General features: G+C 34.8%; 1 protein-coding gene across 5 annotated transcripts in view; it reads right to left on the bottom strand.

Moving 5' to 3' along the window:
• Positions 1-20,980, bottom strand: part of ADGRV1 (adhesion G protein-coupled receptor V1) — a 574,200-nt gene that overhangs the window by 153,853 nt on the left and 399,367 nt on the right. For all 5 annotated transcript variants that reach the window (XM_021085372.1, XM_021085373.1, XM_021085375.1 and 2 more), the window contains one exon: positions 9,656-9,834. In XM_021085372.1, coding sequence (XP_020941031.1) covers positions 9,656-9,834 — 179 coding nt within the window. The remainder of the gene's footprint in view (positions 1-9,655; positions 9,835-20,980) is intronic.

Below are 20,980 nucleotides of genomic sequence, written 5' to 3'. Positions count from 1 at the left end.
AAAAAGATGCAAAAGCATGTTATATATGGAAATATTTAAACAAATCAGAAACATTTAGCTTGGAAACAAAAGAACAGTGACAAAATGAAAGATTAATAAATTGAATAATTTGGGTTTTTTGTATGAATCCAGCAATTCAATTTTGAGCCAGCATCTAAAATATTTCTACTCTCTGTGAAAAGTCCTGGGAGGAAATACACATCCTCTCACAGAGGGGTTCAAGTATAAAGTTAATGAAATTTGCCAGTGATGCTGTAAAGATTACTCTAGGATTGTATGGAGACTGAATTCAATGCTTTATAAAGTTTCTTTTCACCATGGTTCCACCTTGCATGTGAATAAGAGGATCCAGAGACTTCAGAGAAGCCATGAAGGGTATAACTCAAAGCACCAGTTGGAATTTTTCTTGGAGAGATACAGCAGTAGTTAGAAAAGCTGAGACTGTTGCTCAGTGAGCTAAAAGCTAACACAAGCTAAGAGAATGAGGTAAGAGGAGCAGAATGAGTTGTATAATTAGTAGCTGTAAAAGGTCAATAAACTGAGTATGCTTAGAATAAGTTCAAGATGCTAATGAGTCTTTGAACAGAGGTTTGAATAATGATATGCTTCTGAGGACATACCTGGAACTTTATTAAGGCAAATGAGATAGATTCCAACCCTTTGATTTTGTGATTCTAAAACCTTGTGAGGAAGCATACTCTCACTGTCTCTTTACTTTGAAGCTCTGGAAAGTGCTAGTCGAAAGCTGCTACTTCTTTTCGTGTGTGTGTGTGTGTGTGTGTGTGTGTGTACACATCCGTGTGTAATATATTCCACTCACCTAAGAAAATCCATGAAGAGATCCTGCCAAGATCTCTCTTCCATAAATTTACAGCAATTTTCTCTAATCCTTGGACAATAGGTAAATACATTCTTCATACTTATAAACATTTTTTCATGATTCTTTTTAATTAATTCAATGAAAATAAAGACTGTCAAATGACAGCATGCTTCCCATATAACACTATTACTTCTACTTTAGTTCTAATTTAGAATACACAGATTTGTCCTCTATATTAATATTTCTCCTAATATAGCTAGCAAAATTAGATTGTTTTTAGAGGATTGAGTAATTTATAAAATGGCTAATTTAGTTCAGAAGCAGGATAATCAGAATAGCTTACAATGAAGATTTGTTAAGAACGTCCAATGTAAGACATGAGGCTAAAATACTAAGAAACTAAAATACTGAGAAATTAAAACACTGTGATCAATTTTAAAATTGTTACGCAGTTTTTCATTATAAGCAAACAAATTCTTAGCTTAAATAGAAGAGAATTCACTTGGGCCTTAGCACGTAATAGTTATTCAATAAGTAATATGTTGATTTTTCTTTAAGTTTGTATTCATGCAAATTATCAAGAAAGATAAAAAAAAGCAAGTTATTTTGGAAGTAAAAACCTGTCATCATTGTTTTGTCTTTTATGGTTAATGACAATTATTAATGTGTCAGGGCCTTACTGCTCAGAGGTAAGTTATCCAGATAAGTCGGCTTCACTGTCCTCCCCCATATACCATTACTCTGACGCTCATTCTCAATCACTCTATCCGTCCGTAGTAACATAATTGTGGCCACATATTAGCAGCATATTATCTAGTTAGGGTGATTCTCAGGGCCATATTCCCTCTGCTTTCACCCTGGCTCTTGACTTGGTGTGTTATTCTCTTTCCTCTGCACTTGACATCATAAGGTGAGGGATTCTCCTTCCCTTGTTTTCTTTTCCTAAGGCAGCAGAGAAGCCAATCCAAGAAAACTAGGTGACTACTTCCAAAGAAACTCAATATAAACCACTCAATAGAGACTACCTCTGGTACTCTCAATAGAGTTACTTCTGGTAATCAATGGAAATCAATCAAGGACAGATTTCATTTACGTTAGCTTTACTTTTATTAAGAACTGTTCAATCTAAGATAAAAAAAAAGCTGGAAGAATTTCTATCACAAAATGAAAATGTCTTTAAAAATATTAAAGGTATATAAAAAGCCTTGTTTTGTTAACTTATAGTATAATTTCCTATAGATTCATAGGAATAAACCACTCAGTGACAAAGAAGCAGTAACTAGTCTATAGAGTGTTTTACTTCATTGACAAAAGTAAATTTTAAATTTTACAGGTTCTTTAAAACCTTTCTCCAAATCACACTGTGTGATTCAAATCTAGATTCAAAAATCCATTCATCCTGCTCTGTAGCACTAAGAACTATGTCTAGATACTTACACTGTAACACAACAATGGGAGGAAAAATTATGTATATATGTATGTGTAACTTGCTCCCCATACTTTATAGTGGGAAAAAAAAATCCATTAGTCTTGGTAAATTAGAATTTGATCTTTTATATATGTATAAGGAAATTTTTTCCTTAAGATATGACAATATTTAAAATACTGAGACAGTATTATTTGGTAAATTCCAGGTATTTTAGATATATTTTGCTAATCATATTATTGTGCAAAATTTTATTATATATATATTGCTGGATAGAGAAAGCATGAAAGTTTTCTCTAAATCTACATTTGTATCAATTTCCTCTAGTTGAGGCTTTTCTTTTTCCACTTCATATATTTCCATTATAAAGTGCATTAAGCCCTGCATCCATCATAAATTCATTAACTCTTCACCATGTATTCTGTAATTTATCACTGACCTCCAGCCTGGATTTCAATTTACATGGCTACCTTAATCAAGTATTCATAATATAGTATGTACAGTATGTGTAGTATAATCATAGGATTTATGAAGGGAGCTGAGTCTACCAAGGCTATATATAAGAAGTAGTGTTTTAATTTGAAAATAGATATTTTAAAGAATTGACATATAGGTTGATGCTTAGAGGAAGAACAGGTATTTTGGGGACATGCGAAATGAAAGAAAAGCATTTGAGACATAGAAGACATATTCAAAGGTATAGGCATAAAAGACCATGGGAAATAGAGAGTGATTCAGGGTAACTGGAGATGATGGGTGGGAAGGATGCTAAAAGAAGCTGGTTCAAGAGTTTAGTGTCATAACTGTGGATAACCTAACAATCTATGACCTTGACAGTAATGAAAAGCAACTCCTGGGTTTTACACATCAGAGTGATATAATCATTTCAATACTTCAAAATCTAGTGGATGGACTATAAAAGGAAAAAAAAACAAGAGATAAGAACACAAAAGGCAACCCAAGAGACAGACAGAGATAACACAGCTGACATGAAGAAATGGTGCTGAAAAAAGAGAGGAAGATGAAAATGAGAGTGAATCAGGAAGACATTTATAAGTTAGGGTATAAAATAATTTATGATTAATAAGATGTGAAATGTAAGAAAAAACAGAAAACTCAAGTTCACAGTCTGGGTATCTGGATGAATGGTGGACTTTTGATAGGAAGTGGAGGTCAGAGCACACACTTAAGAGCTTAATCTTAAACCTGCTAAACATAAAATAGCTGCATGTCATTTTGATAAAGATGTTTATTGGATTTCAGAATAAATAACAGAGGTCCCTAAACAAACTCAACTCACAGAGATCTTCTCCAAAAAACACATTACAATAAAACTCTCAAAAATCAAAGGCAAAGAAACTTAAAAGACAGCAAAAAATAAAAATTAAAAAACAAAAAACATAAACAAAAAAACCCCCATGTAACTTAACAAGGGAACCTCCATGATGCCATCCATGAATTTTTCAGCAGAAACATTACACACCAGAAGAGAGTGGGATGATATATTCAAAGCACTAAAAGAAAATCCTACCAACTAACAATATCCTATCTGATATAGCTGTACTTCAGAAATTAAGGAGAAATAAAGATTTTCCCAGACAAACACTAAAGGAATTCTTCACCACTAGCCCTGATTTACAATAAAAACTGAAAGGAATTCTTCAAGGTGAAATGAGCAGATACTAATTAGTCACACGAAAACATATGAAAATTTACAACATACTGGTAAAGGTAAGTATATAGTCAAATTCAAAATATCCTAATATAGTAATTAAGTAGTGTGTTGACCACTTAACTCTAACAAAAGGTTAAAGGACAGAAGCATTAAAAATAACTATAGCTACATTAATTTGTTAATGAATACCCAGTTTAAAAAGAGGTAAACTGTAACCTCAAAAAGAAAACAGGAAGGGTAAAAAATAGTTTTTGTATGGAAATGAAGTTAGGTTTTTATCAACATAAAATAGACTGTTATATCACTAAGGTATTTTATGCAAGCCTTATGGCCCCACAAAGCAAAAACCTACAACAAACACACAAAAGATAAAGAGAAGAGAATCAAAGCATATCATTATGGAAAACCATCCACTCAAAAAGTAAGATAGCAAGAGAGGAAAAAAAGGACAAAGGAACAATAAAATAGCCAAAAAATAATTGATAAGATATATTAGCAAGTCCTTATCAATAATTACTCTAAATGGATTAAATTCTCCAATATAAATGCACAGAATGACTGGATGGATTTTTTAAAAAAGATCCAAATATATGCTACCTACAAGGGACTCACTTGAGCTTATGGACACACGTGGGCTCAAAATGAAGGGAAAAAAAGATATTCCATCAAGAGTCACTACACTAATATCAGACAAATAGACTTTAACTCAAAAGGTATAATGAGATAAAGAAGGCCATTATATAATGATAAAGGATCAATTAATCAAGAGGATATAATAACCAAAAATATGTATGTACCTAACATCAGAGCACCCAAATATATTAAGCAAATACCAACCAATCTGAAGGGAGAAATAGACAAGAATACAATAATAGGTGACTTCAACATTCCACTTTCAACAATGGACATATCACCCAGTCAGATAATCAAGAAGGAAATGTTGGCCTTGAACTATTCTTTAGACCAAATGGATCTAACAAACATACAGAGCATGCCATCCAGCAGTAGCAAAATACACATTCTTCTCAAGTGCACACAGAACAGTTTCCGGGATAGATCACATATTACGCTACAAATAAGTCTTAAGAAATTTTAAAAGATTTAAAAAAAAAGAAAAGGTTAAGAAAAAGAAGTAAGTTTAATGGCTCTATTTTTGCTCATTGTAATTATATATTAAAGAGTAAATTCTCATTAAAAGGCCCTAAATGCCTGTTCATAAAAAGAGAGAGACCTCTGTGATTTTGTTCTCCACACAATCCCAGTTATTGTATTGAGGCAAGTCATCAAACTCTTGAATATTCTAAACTTTCTATTTGGTTTCAGAACTGTAGTCATATATTGAATACCCAAATTTCCATGTCTTTAACAAGTAATGCAATTACTGTATTAAAAAGATAATGACCATAAAAAAGATTAAAATCCTAGTAAATACCTTTTTTAATTACAATAGTATGAAACTAGAAGACAGTTACAGGAAGGAAACAGGAAAATTCACAAATATATGGAAAGTGAACAATATACTCCTGAACAATCAGTGGGTCAAAGAAGTAATCAAAAGGGAAATAAAAATATCTTAAACAAAAATGGGACACAATATTCCAAAACTTATGGAATTCAGCAAAAGCAGCTCTAAGATGGAGTTTATAGCTATAAAAGCCACCATTAAGAAATAAGAAAGATTTCAAATAAACAACCTAAGTTCATACCTCAAGGAATTAGAAAAACAACAAACTAAGCGCTAGGTTAGCAGGAGGAAGGAAATAATAAAGATCACAGACTGTTGTGGGAATGTAAATTGTTACAGCCACTACAGAAAACAGCATGGTAATTCTGCAAAAAAAAAAAAAAAAAAAAAAAAATAGAACTGTCATATGATCCAGCAATCCCACTTCCAAGTATATACAAAGGAAATGAAATCAAGACCTTGAAGAGATATTTGCAACCCCATGGTCAGAGCAGCATTATTCACAATAGCCAAGATATGGAACCAACCTAAGGGTCTGTCTATGAGTGAATGGATAAAGAAGATGTGAAATATATATCTCAATATATACAATATAATAATACAATATTATTCAGCCAAAAGAAAGAAGGAAATCCTACCATGAGCAACAATATGGATAGACTCTGGAGGCATTATGCTAAGTGAAAAAATTCAGCCAGAAAAAGAAATCGTACAATCTCGTTTATATGAGGAATCTAAAAAAGCTGAACTCATCAAAAGAGATTAGAATGGTAGTTGCCATGACCTGAGGATGGGGGGTTGTGGGGCGTGTTGGTCAAAAAGTATAAGCTTCTAGTTGTAAGACAAGTAAGTTTTGGAGATACACTATAAGCAAGGTGACTATAGTTAACAATACAGTGTTATGTACTTGTAAACTGGTAAGAGAAGAAATCTTAAACTTCTTACCACACATACAGGTAACTGTGTGAGATGATAGAGGAGCTACACTATTGAAGTAATTAGTTCACAATAGATGTGTGTATCAAATCATCATATTGTACACATTAAACAATGCAATTACGCATGTGAACTACATGTCAAAAACGCTGGGTAAACCTTTTTTTTTTTTTCTTCTTAATTTTTTTTAGGTATGTACCTATGGCATGTGGAAGTTCCCAGGTTAGAGGTTGAATCAGAGCTACAGCTGCCAGTCTACAACACAGCAATGGGGGATCTGAGCCACGTCTGCAACCTACACCGCACCTCACGGCAACGCTGGATCCTTGACCCACTGAGCAAGGGGCAGGGATTGAATTAGCATCCTCATAGTCCCTAGTTGGGTTTGTTAACCACTGAGCCATGAAGGGAACTCCCAAGCTGAGTAAACTTTTTAAATCATTAAAATAAATGCATAATACCTGGCATATAGTAACCAAAGCAAATAAGATTAATAGAATACATTTTAAAAGGAAGAAAAAGAAAAACCAGACAAAATCCCAAAATAAAAGTATATTAAAAAGATGAGTATAGAAAAAATTCTGAAATTGAAAATAAAGGCACACTAGAGAATACCAAGAAGTCAAAAGCTGAATTTGAGTTAGAACAATAATATTCATAACCCCTCCATCATGACTGATCAAGAGAGGAAAAAAAAGGTGAGAGAAGATACAAACAGACAAAATCAAAAATGAAAAAAGATTCATCACTACCAATTTACAAACAAAAAAAATTTGAATAGTTAGAAGGAATGGAAATATTCTTAGAAAAAAAGACAATTTATCAAATTAACACAGAAATAAACACATGTAGAAAATATGAATAGTTCTACATGTTTAAAAGAAAATGAATCTGTAATTAAAAGTCTTATTGCAAAAAAAATTTGAGGCCTAACTGGCTTTCATGTGCGATGTCTTCCAAAATTTTAAGAAACAACACTAAACTTGTAAACTTTTTTAGCTAACAGGGAAAGAGAGATCACTTCCTGTGTTTTTGAAATTACCATAATCTTGGTTCTAAAATTTGACAAAAACACTGTAAAAATAACAACTTGCACATATGAGTGCATTAGAGATCTACTTAGAGAAAATGCTTCACTTAAAAGAAGTTTTATTACTACAAACAACTACTACACAACAGATGTCTTGTTATTTTACAACCACAAGTCCCATCATTACCTCCAGAGAAAAGGCTCATTTTCAAATGATATAGTTATGCAATATTTTACAAAAATAATGTAGTAATTTATTCTTATATTGAGATTAAAGTGATATTAAACATACAGAATTTTTTAAAAAAGGAAATAAATTCATATGATGTGAATGAAGGAGAAAGGTAACCTATATTACTTAGAAAGGTTAGTCATTTTTGGCTTAATAATCCTATAATACTAAATGGGGTAAAGGTTAATATGTTTTACATTTTACTTACTACAGTTGAGCTGGTGATAAAGAACTTTCTTCAAAAGCCTCAGAAAGCAAATATTTTAAGACCCCTTTGGTTTGGACATTGTTGTGTAATACTTTATTTCTCTCTTTAAAAATCCTTTTAGAAGCATCAACAGAGAGTTTCTTCTAATGAACATCGCTTTCATTGGGGCCCATTTTTCAAGCATGGGTGTGTATAAATGTGATGCTAAAATTGCTGCCAAATAACTCTGTCTTGCCATCATGAAAGGGAAGGCTGCTGGCCACCACGACTTGTCTCATGGTTAGTCTGGACTTCATAAGAATGATGCAGAACTTTCTGAAGTTGAATCTGGCAGCTCAAGATTTAAATTCATGCCAGGAATAGTAAAATGTTATAATTGTGAAAAGACACAATCATTTCTTTCCAGATCAGGCTTTTAAAATCTTACATGGACAAAAGCTTTTACTACATTTCAATACTATTGTTGTAACACTATAATCAGGATGAGGGAATCATCCTGAACCTCAATAAAAATACAAATTACTGTATATGGTACTTAATGGGTGTTCGCGTATTACAACAGCTAATCTCTTTGGATCGATTTGATATCTTTGGAATATTAGTCTGCAACTGTCCATGTATGAAATAGATCTGCATAAATCAAAAACAAGTATTTATTAAGTATAAAATGGATGATTATAATTGATGAGGCAATAATGATATTAAAATGATTTCTGCTTATATAGTGCTTTTACTGTCAAAGATCTTCCACATTTGGAATTCCCATAGTGGTGCAGTGGACATAAAGCTGACTAGGAACCATGAGGTTGCGGGTTCGATCCCTGGCCTCGCTTAGTGGGTTAAGGATCTGGCATTGCCATGAGGTGTGGTGTAGGTCATAGATGTGGCTGTGGCGTAGACCGGCAGCTGTAGCTCCGATTAGACCCCTAATCTGGGAACCTCCATATGCCGCAGGTATGGCCTTAAAAAAAGACAAAAAGGCAAAAAAAAAAAAAAAGATCTTCCACATTTATTAACCAACTTTTATTTTCACAATAACCTGTGAGATAATTAGATAATATTGTCCCCATAAGATTGTGTTTAAGCTATTTGATTGAAGCTTTAAGATTTAAGATTTAAGCTTTCTTATGTAGAAATGTTACTTTTCTCTGTATATCCTCATTACATGAAGGGGGTGATTAAGTTTTATTATTATAAAGGGTTTTGTGTGTGTATGGTCAATAAAAGGGGCTGAATGGTCCTCAAAGCTTTAAGATACCACATTTAGCATTAAGGCATGAATATTAGTGTGTGTATAAAGATTTCAAGGTCACTAGTGAACTTTAATCAGAATATATAAGAAGGAGCCAATTTACCTTGTCTCCTTCCCATGAACTTTTGCAGACACCTTACATCCACTCTGATATAATCTTTTGGTATTGAAGGATCTTAGGATCAATGGTGCCTACCACAGCCCTCACCCTGCCCCCAAATATCAGACTCATTAGACAATGCGCCACACAACGTTTTTCATTGATTCTATTCTTTACCAAAATTTTCATAGTTCCCAGATTTCACTAAGCATTTTTGTTTGTCTCAATCTAACAAACTAAATTATTACAAAGTATAAATTACTATGAACTGTTTGATACATCAACTCACCAGAGAAATTGCGTCTATCTAAGGAATCAGAGGGGCAATAGTTTCTTATTTAAATAGATAATTAGAGGAAGTAGAAAGTTAGATGGTGTGGCAGGAAAGCAAAGGTCTTCACAGTACTCCTTTAATCAGACCCCTTAGTCACCTGCTTCTACCACCTACCAGAAGAGCTGCTTGGGTACAGAAAGGCTGAGGAGGCAGGGTGCTCCGAGTGGATATACTTACAGGTCACCGTGGATGAGTCCATAGATCTGGGGCATGCTCTGATGATAGATTCCTCTCAAAATGATAATGAGGAGAATTACCACAAAAGCTGGAAGTCCCCAACTCAGAAAGAAAAACAGCAGATATCGCCTTTCTGTATGTTCATCATTCATCACCAGCACGTACCAGAAATTCACAGACTAAAGAAAGAAAGAGAGCAACAAAATGAACAGGCTCTGACCTAATAGAACAGAACACACACTTATCTGGCTTAAGCAGAAGTTACTGACCAATAAAGGGCCAGGATTCATTCAATAATTATAATTTGTTTGTTTTTGCTTTTTAGGGCTGCACCTGTGGCACATGAAAGTACCCAGGCTAGGGGTCAAATTGGGGCTGCAGCTGTCGGCCTAGCCACAGCCACAGCAACACCAGATCCAAGCTTCATCTGCGACCTACACCACAGCTCATGGCAACACTGGATCCTTAACCTACTGAACAAGACCAGGGATCCAACCTGCATCCTCATGGATACTAGTGGGGTTCATTACTGCTGAGCCACAACAGGGACTCCCAATAATTATAGTTTTTATTTGATTTTTCAGTTAGTTCACACATTCATTCTTTCATAACTCAAGATTAAGTCACTTTTCCAGTTTCATAAAATTAGAAAGTGGTGTCACCAGGATTAGAACTCAGTTTCTGACTCCCTAGTGCTGGGTTCCAACACATCTCTTTAACCCTCATCATTGCAAACACACCTGTGTGAGGCCTTGTATTGGTACCCCATACAAACAAGGAATAAGACACAGTCTTTGCCCATGAGGATACCACCATGAAATGCTGATTTGCGTGTTCCTTGTACATCTGCAAATTGAGGTCAACAGCCACACGTTCCAAATACATAATGTTAGACTCAATCAGTGTACTTATTCCACTGCAATTTGCTACAATACACTTAAAATAAAGTACCTACATAGAAAAGAAGGTTATGGTTACCAAAGGGGGAAGGGAGGAAGCAACAAATTAAGAATTTGGGATTAACAGATACATATTACTATATACAAAATAGATAAACAAGTTCCTACAGTATAGCAGAGGGAACTATACTCAATATCCTTGATAAACCATAACAGAAAGAATATGAAAAGAATATGAACCACTATGTTGTATACATGAAACTAACATGACACTGTAAATCATTATACTTCAATAAAAATAAAAAAATAAAATAAAAAGTCTGGAAATATTTGGAAATTCTTTCCTTTTTAGAAACTCGCTGTGTTTTTTCTTATTTATAAAGTAGCTCTTTTTAGGATAATACATTTGGAATGAAGTAGATGAGTTAGACCCCATCCAATGTGTATGCGTCGTCTCTTTTCTATCTGAAAATGACCTGAGAGTCTCAGCATCAATTGCTTTGTGATAGTATCTCAGTTGTGATATCAGACTGATTTTTTTTAGTGTCATTCTCTTTTTAGCTTATGGTCACTATCAGCATGCTTGTGCAAGATACCCGGCTGGCAATGGAGTACATGGTGATGTTAGAGACGTGGGAGTTCCTGTTGTGGCTCAGGGGGTGAAGGACCCAACATGGTGTCTTGTGAGGATATGGGTTTGATTCCTGGCCTTGCTTGAAAGTTTAAGGATCTGGTGTTTCTGCAAGCTGCCACACATGTGGCAGATGTGGCTCAGAAGCAGTGCTGATGTAGATGTGGTATAGGCAGCAGCTGCAGTTCCAATTTGACCCCTAGCCCAGGAACTTCCATATGCCACAGGTACAGCTGTTAAAAAACAAACAAACAATACAAAAACACAACACCTTTTAAAAGTGCACCCGAAAAATCAATTACCTGGGAATACACCTGACCAAGGAGGTAAAAAAGACTTATATGCTGAAAACTATAAAACATTAATCAAGGAAATTAAAGAAGAAATGGAAAGCTGTACTCCTGGGTTGGAAAAATTAATATTGTAAAAATGGCCATACTACCCAAAGCAGTCTACAGATTCCATGCAATCCCTATCAAATTACCCATGACATTTTTCACAGAACTAGAACAAACAATCCAAACATTTATATGGAACCACAAAAGATCCGGAATTGCCAAAGCAATCCTGAGGAACAAAAGCCAAGCAGGAGGCATAATTCTCCCAGACTTCAGGCAATATTACAAAGCCAGAGTCATCAAGACAGTGTGGTACTGGTATCAAAACAGACATACAGACCAATGGAACAGAATAGAGAACTCAGAAATAAACCCGGACACCTATGGCCAATTAATCTTTGACAAAGGAGGCAAGAACATAAAATGGGAAAAAGACAAGTCTTTTCAGCAAGTATTGCTGGGAAACCTGGACAGCTGCATGCAAATCAATGAAACGGGAACGCCATGCACAAAAATACTCAAAATGGCCGAAAGACTTAAATATAAGACAAGACACCATCAAACTCCTGGAACAGGACATAGGTAGAGCATTCTCTGACATCAACCTTATGAATTTTTTCTCAAGTCAGTCTCCCAAAGCAACAGAAATAAAAGCAAATATAAACCAATGGGACCTCATCAAACTGACAAGCTTTTGCACAGCAAAGGAAACCAAAAAGAAAACAAAAAGACAATAGTTTCAAATGATGCAACTGACAAGGGCTTAATCTCTAAAATATACAAACAACTTATACAACTCAACAACAAAAAAGCCAACAACCCAATGGAAAAATGGGCAAAAGACATGAATAGACAATTCTCCAAGGAAGATATATAGATGGCCAACAAGCACATGAAAAAATACTCAACATCCCTGATTATTAGAGCAATGCAAATCAAAACTACCATGAGGTACCATCACCTCACACCAGTCAGAATGGCCATCATTAATAAGCCCACAAAGAACAAATGCTGGAGGGGATGTGGAGAAAAGGGAACCCTTCTGCAGTCTTGGTGGGAATGTAAGCTGGTACAACAACTATGGAGAACAGTACGGAGGTACATTAGAAAACTATACATAGAACTCCCATATGACCCAGCAACCCCACTCTTGGGCATATATCCGGACAAAACTTTCTTTAGAAAGGACACATGCACCCACATGTTCATTGCATCACTATTCACAACAGCCAAAACATGGAAACAACCTAAATGTCCATTGACAGATGATTGGATTAGGAAGATGTGGTATATACACAGAGTGGAATACTACTCAGCCATAAAAAGAACAAAATAATGCCATTTGCAGCAACATGGATCAAATAGAGACTCTCATAGTAAGTGAAGTGAGAAAGACAAATACCGTATGATACCACTTATATCTGGCATCTAATGTACTGTACAAATGACACTTTCCACAGAAAAGAAAATCATGGACTTGGAGAATAGACTTGTTGTTGCCAAGAGGGAGGGGGAGGGAGTGGGATGGATTGGGAGCTTGGGGTTGATAGATGCAGACTATTGCCTTTGGAATGGATTAGCAATGAGATCCTGCTGTGTGGCACTGGGAACTATGTGCACTCACTTATGATGGAGCATGATAATGTGAGAAAATAGAATGTAAACATGTATGTGTAACTGGGTCACCATGCTGTACAGTAGAAAAAAAAATGTATTGGGGAAATAACAATTTTAAAAAATTAATAAAAGGAGAAATAAAAAGCATAGAAAAAACAAATAAAGAAAAAACACACATCGATAAAAGCTCAGAGACAGAGAAATATAGATATTTTCTGTTCAGGGTTTCTCAAACTGGATTAAAGCACAGCCCTGTTTCAAAGGAAAAATTCTTTGGGTTTTCAGTATTGACTTAAAATTCTATTATGGTAATAGTTAAATACATACATTTAGAAAACCAAGACAAAGACTAATTATCAATTTAGTATAACATACTATTTTGCTAAAACCAAATTTATAACATTAATTTAATATAAAATATAACAAGTGCTCAGTTTTATATACCACTTGTAGACTAGATTCTTTGATCTTCAATATAGTGGACCATCATTGGAGTCCTTATTATTACTACTATTTTATTATTTTTATTAATCAATTTTTAATTGAATATGGTTGATTTACAATGTGTTAATTTCAGGTGTACTTATTATACCTTTTATTTTCCTTAATTTGTTTTGATTTACTCTCAGTCATAATTGTCTGTGATTGCCCTGTAAATGTGTCTTTGAAGAAACACAGACTGATTGATACTCAAATCTAACTTCCCTGGAAACAACTTCAGGATAATGAGCAAACAGCCCTATGCTCCAGACTTTTAAACAAGTTTTACTTATTGAGGGCTTATCATCTGGTGGGGCTAGACATTGTTCCAGGCAATGGCAATATAGTTGTTACAACAGCCTCAGTCTCAGTTCCCAGTGGGAGATACAGACAAGTAAATAGAACATGACTGCATAGAGAAAAATGTTCTGGGACGGGGGTAGGTTTTACAGCCATTTTTCTTTCTCAATTTACATTCTCTTCTCTTTCTTTTTTTTTTCTTTTATCTTTTTAGGGCTGCACCTGCAGCATATAATATAGAAGTTCCGAGGCTAGGTTCTGAATCAGAGCTGCAGCTGCCAGTCTACAGCACAGCCACAGCAATGTGGGATCCAAGCCGCATCTGTGACCTACATCACAGCTCACGGCAAAAACTGGATCCTTAACCCACTGAGCAAGGCCAGAGACAGGTAATAGTCGGGTTCATTACCATTAAGCCACAATGGGAACTTCAACTCTCTCCTTTTTATTCATTCACTTGACAAATATTTGTTAAATGCGTACTGAATTTCACAGGCCAGTCCAGGCATTGAGGAAATAGCAGTAACAGAGACACTAGAGGCATTGACCTTCCTGAGTCTTTGTTTACAAACAAATGGGAAAGAAATTATTAAGGAAAATACTTATACCATACTTTCTGTCATTTCTTACCTTATAAAAATAAACATATAAAAGCGTATAGAGAATGAGGGCGATGAAGGGACTTTATATGGACAGAAGGAACCGGACGCCTGGAAATGTTGTTATTGGTCCCAAATCACACTTATCCACTAGATAATCTCTCTTTTCCATTTCCTCTGGTAAAAAGAGTCTGAGCATAGATGAATTACATATGTACACTTTTATACATTAGTGGACTAACTCTGAGCACAGGACAACAACTCCAGAGCCTCAGTTTCTTCACATGTACAACAAAGTTAATATATGATTACGTGAGACACTGCATACAAAGTGCTAAGCACACAGTCACCACTGGAAAATATTACCACCTCCTTTAAACCTCCTTTTAGGCTATCAGTATGAAAGACAAAAGATAAGTAGTTTAAAACCAAAAGCAAGCTGTGAAACAATGGGAACTCTTCTATGTGATAAACAATGTACCCAACATTCTTGGGAAGGCCTTCAGATACTGCATACTGAGGCTTCCAAGTACTGGACCAAATCAGCCTTGAGGGATTAGTATTGATTGGCCTAAGCCAGGACTGGATAAAAACATTTAGCTACTTTAAGATTTTTGTCTCTGAATTTTATTTCCTGTCAGTACTCCATATCTTTATGCACATCTGCTTATACCTGCAATTATGAAGCATGTTTTGAGTTGTTGTGTATGTAAATTTGTTCTAACTACTTTTAAAAATTATTTGGTCCAAGAAGAGTTTTTTCTTCCCTTCTATAATTATTATAGAGACATGACCCAAAAGAGTGGGCCTGTATCAAGAGTCTCATGCTGGGGTGATCAATGCTGCCTGTTTTAGAGAATGAAAATTCATGCAAAGTAAGGATGACTAACCCATCTCTAAAATAAAATACTGATTATTTATTTTAAATAGATGTTTGTATGTATCCATGTAACATGGTAACTCAATAGTGCAGTCAGGGGAAGGATCAGGAAGAAGAGTATAGATTGATGAATGACTTTTAAGTTGATTCATCATGATAAAGATCAGGGCATTTCCAAAATGTTCACTTTTACACAGATGGACATTAGTTCCATCAGTTAGAATCACTGAACCTTTCAGCAACTGTCTGACCTTTACCATTGGCTTAGATAAGACTGAGACAAATGTAATTGCTTGTTAGATTTATACAGATGTTTCTGCTCCAAAGAGTTCAACATACAATGTGGTTGAATACTTGAATACTCAGTTAAGCAAAACTAGCTCCAAATGTCATAAAATTTTGTCAATTAAAAAAAATCTTTTTTTTCTTTCCTAAAAGAATCCAATCATTGGGGTATACTCTAAAGGAAATACTTTTTCTTTTGGTTACAGAATGGAAACACTATGTTATGAAACAGTATTTAATTATTCAAGAAATACCATATGGCCTAAACCTAAGATTTGTTTTGAGTAACTCCAAGTTTAACTTGAATTTTAAAATATATTTTTAAAAATATTTTAATATAGAATGTTTGGTAGGTACATTTTGGCATATATGCCTAGGATATCGGCTTGCTTTCTCTGAACCCTGTTTCCCTACTCCCACTCTCCCATCCTCTGCCAACATATGCATAATGGGCTCATGACCCTGCTCCTGTGTCCACAGCTGTTCATTTGGAAGAAGCCTGACCATGGCTGGACCAATCATCTATCATTGAATTCCCTGAAATTTTGTGATAGTTGAAGCTGATCAACCGCAAAAAGAAAATATAGGAATTTTAGGGATGGGGGCGTCTGAAAGTAGAATGAAGAAAGTGTGTTGTTTATAGAGAAGAATGGACAGAGCCTTCTATTCCTGCTCACATTTCCCAGAGATACAACTGCATTTATAGTACTTGTGTTCAATGAGTATCCTATATGCTTATTATTTTTTCTTTATTTTGGCTGTGCCTGTGCCATGTGGGTTTCCAGGCCAGGGATCAAACCCACACCACATTAGGGACCCAAGCCACTGCAGTGATAATGCTAGATCCTTAACCTGCTGTACCACAGTGGGAACTCTACTTATTATTCCTTTTATTATTTGAATATTTGCTTAAATTAACTTAGTTTTTTTCACTGTTCTAAAAAACTGAGTTATATGTTGTTATTCTGAAGCACTTGGGTTAAAAGTTCCAGTTACTGTCATTCTCCACAACAAGGTGGGATTGGAGCATTTGAACTAATTCCTTTCCCTGTTATCATGGTTCCTCCTTTGTAATCGAAAGTAAGAGTATTAAGAGATAATTATTTTTGCATAATATTTTTATGTTGATGGATATGTAACATATGTGATCTGTGTGTCCCAGTATCTGTGTTTATCCAATGTCAGAACTAAAAGAATTATCAAAATTTGATAGAAATTAAAGGGTGTAACTCTCACCAATGTGTTTTATCCAGGCTGAGCACAGCTTACCATACTTACCTATTTCTGGCTAAAGACTAAATGAGAATTGGAATGTCAATAACTAGATCTTTAGTTATCTTTCTATTTCTAAGCTTTAAAAATTTTGTTAGAACCATCCATGGACTATCTTTGGATATCTTATTTAAAGATATGGAAGCTGAAGCAGTGAGAGAAAAACATAGCTTTTCCATATTCAGGTTAGTTATAGAACTGGGAGTAGACCACAAATCCAAAGCATCCTATGAAAACTAAGCTTAAGATTTATTTCCATAGAAATACACACAAATACTGACAATATTATCATTTTCATGAGAACTTATTTTTTGTCCTTGTTTTCCCTGACTCACTTTATGTGCCAGTGGAGATGCAAAATTTTCCCAGTTCAAGTAGAGCGATAACCTATTAATTCTCTCCCTCTCCACTCTTTCCTAACGCTAAATGAAATCTTATAAAGTTTAATCAGAAAAGAAATGGCCGAAACATATCTGTGAGCTATGGTAGATTAAATTTTGTATCCCTTAAAGTACCCAGTAAAATGTTTTGCGTACACTCTCCATTAAGAAATAAATAAGTGAAGATGTACACAATTTCAGAATTTAATAATTTTTATTGAATTTAACAGCAATTTCATAATTTGGTTTTGTTATTGAGTTTATTCATTTACATACTACCTTGCCAGAAAGGATTTTAGAATTTATTTGATTGAACTCCTAATGAAGAGGGTCAAAGTTAACCAGTGGAAACTTAAAAATGTTAAATACAATAGTTTAAGAGAGGAAGAATGGAACCAATACTTACTAGTTGGCTAATAAATGTAGACACCACATTAAGGTATCTCTCTCTCTCTCTTTTTTTTTTTGGGTGGGGGGGGCCACACCTGTGGCGTATAGAAGTTTCCAGGCTAGGGGTCAAATCAGAGCTGCAACTGCCACAGCAATGCGGGATCTGAACTGCATCTGCAACCTATAATACAGCTCACGGCAATGCTGGATCCTTAATCCACTGAACAAGGCCAGGGATGGAACCCATGTCCTCACAGATACTAGTTAGGTTCGTTAACCACTGGGCTGTGATGGAACTCCAAGCTGTATCTCATTTAATCAAGACAACTGCTCTCGTAAGTTTTATTATTATTTTTTTACACTGGAGGAAAATGAGGATGGGAGAAGCATATTTCCCAGAATTAGGAATTGAGGCTTTTAGAATTTAAGCTGATTCTGATTAAGATACAAGGCAACCAACAGAAATACCCAGATATAATTTAGTTCAAAAACAGTTAGGAATAAACTAAAAGATGGTGTGTCTGTAAGCATATTTACTAACATTCCTATGTGGACATGTTTGTTTATTTTTACAGAAATATTTTCACTGACTCCCACTCCACTTTCCAAGTGTTCACAGAGGAAAAACTGAAGATACACTTTTTTAACTGCTTGATTATCATGGGTCATAAATGCTTTCCTATGCTTTGTAAACACAGATTCATGAGTTTGCTCATACAATATATAGTATTGTAATACATATTATGACACTTATAAAATACAAAGGAGAAAGAGAAATGCCTTTTCTTTTTTAAGCTAAAATAAATTTTCATGCCAAGTGGAATAAAATTGACATCTAGCCTGTTTTTTAATATATGGTTATTAACTATGTCATCAGAAACCCTGGACTGATGTATAGTAACAAGTTTAATCAGAGATCATGGATGTTATTAATTCTGTCATTACCACATGTTCTCAGTTATTCATTTCAGAGGACAGTCTAAGAAATGTTACCACATAGCCTTGTTCCAGTTATCCTTCCTCTTAACAATTTTTGCAAGGCTTTGTGAGGATTGGAAAATTCAGTATTTCCCGGGTATGTCATTTTTATCTTGATAATTACCAGTCTGTTGTCCTTAATACCTTTGATGTCCCCCAAATTAAATCAATGACGAAGGAAAAACACAGCTAAATTAGCATTTCCCTTCCTGTTGTTATGCTCTGGCACTAAGTAGCCTTCCCACCAAGGAATAAATAATATGTACATTTGCTTCTTCATAGTCTGATTTTATGGAAAAATTAAGGCACAAGATGTGAATGTCCAAGTGCAGTTGTGAAATGATTTCTAATTTTATTCTACCATTAAAAAAAAAAAGTCCTTCAGGTAAACTTTAGTTTCAAAAGAAAATATGATATTTCCGAGTATGCTATGTCCCTCGGCATGAAATTCAAGGATCATCCAGGCTTGAATAGTGATCATAACTGAAGCAGATTAATTTGACTTGGTGATAGGAAATGATCCTAAAACTGGGCCAAATAAATATACAAGCAAAATTAAGTTTCTATTTATCTATATTACATACCAATATCTAAAATAACTTACTTGTGATTTATCTCTTTCATGGATTAACTCATGATCTGGCAATCCATCTGGTAGCATTTTCATGTAGATGTTAATAGTAAAGACATTACTTCTAGGCGTTTACTCTATGGATATTCTATAAGTAAATAAATATTCACACAAATAACAAAAGCTGGAGAAGGTATGGAGAAAAGGGAACCCTCCTGCACTCTTGGTGGGAACATAAATTGGTACAACCACTATGGAAAACAGTACCTCAGAAAACTATATACAGAACTACCATATGACCCAGCAATCCACTCTTGGGCATATATCTGGATAAATTTTCCTTGAAAAAGACACATGCACCTGCATGTTCATTACATCACTATTCACAATAGCCAAGACGTGGAAACATCCCAAATATCCATCTACAGATGATTGTATTAGGAAGATGTGGTATTATATACACAATGGAATACTACTCAGCCATAAAAAAGAACAAGATAATGCCATTTGCAGCAACATGGATGCAACTAGAGACTCATACTAAATGAAGTAAGTCAGAAATAGAAAGACAAATACAATATGATATCACTTATATCTGGAATCTAATATATGACACAAATGAACCTTTCCACAGAAAAGAAAATCATGGACTTAGAGAACAGATTTGCAGTTGCCAAGGGGAAGGGGGAGGGAGTGGGATGGACTGGGTATGTAGGGTTAATAGATATAATAATAGGTAATAACTATTGCTTTTGAAATGGATAAGCAATGAGATCCTGCTGTATAGCACTGGGAATTATATCTAGTCACTTCTGATGGAGCATCATAGAGGATAATGTGAGAGAAAGAATGTATATATGTATATGTGACTGGGTCACTTTGCCGTACAGTAGAAAATTGACAGAACACTGTAAACTAGCTATAATGGAAAAAAATAAAAACCATTAAAAAAAATATTCAGAGTGCACGGATGTTCAAGGAAAAACTGTTTACAATAGCAAAAATAAGTGGAAATAACCAGCGTTTCATTAATGGGAGACTAGAAAAATAAAATATGGAATAATCATATTATAGAATAGAAAAAATGTCTATCTGTAGGGAGTAAATTTAAATACACACAAATATATTTACACTATATATAAATATGTATATACATCATATCCACACTCAAACACACACATATGTGCTTCTTTATATATCTATAAATATTTATATATTTGTGGAATATATCTGGAGGGATAAACAGGAAACCACAGTGTTTACCTTTGGGGGTAGGGCTGAGGGTAGAGGAGAGGGTGGGAAGCATATAAAATAGGGGGAAATAGATATATTTTTCATTTCATATTTCTCTATAATGTTTGATTACATTTTACACAAATTAGTATATGCTATTTTTAAAATGAAAGTAAGTCAAAACAGAAAAAAGAAATAAAAGTAGAACAACAAGAAAATAGAATAAAAAGTACTACAAGAGTTCATATTTTCTTTTTTTTTTTGTCTTTTTGTCCTTCTAGGGTTGCACCTGTGGCATATGGAGGTTTCCAGGCTAAGGGTCTAATCAGAGCTATAGCCGCCTGACTGTGCCAGAGCCACAGCAACGCCAGATCCAAGCCGCATCTGGACCTACACCACAGCTCATGGCAACGCCAGATCCTTAACCCACTGAGCAAGGGCAGGGACTGAACCTGCAACCTCATGGTTCCTA

Source organism: Sus scrofa, chromosome 2 (assembly GCF_000003025.6).
Source record: "Sus scrofa isolate TJ Tabasco breed Duroc chromosome 2, Sscrofa11.1, whole genome shotgun sequence".
Lineage (NCBI taxonomy): Eukaryota > Metazoa > Chordata > Mammalia > Artiodactyla > Suidae > Sus > Sus scrofa.
The sequence above is the reverse complement of the archived record's forward strand: the minus strand, read 5'-3'. Positions and strand labels throughout refer to the sequence as shown.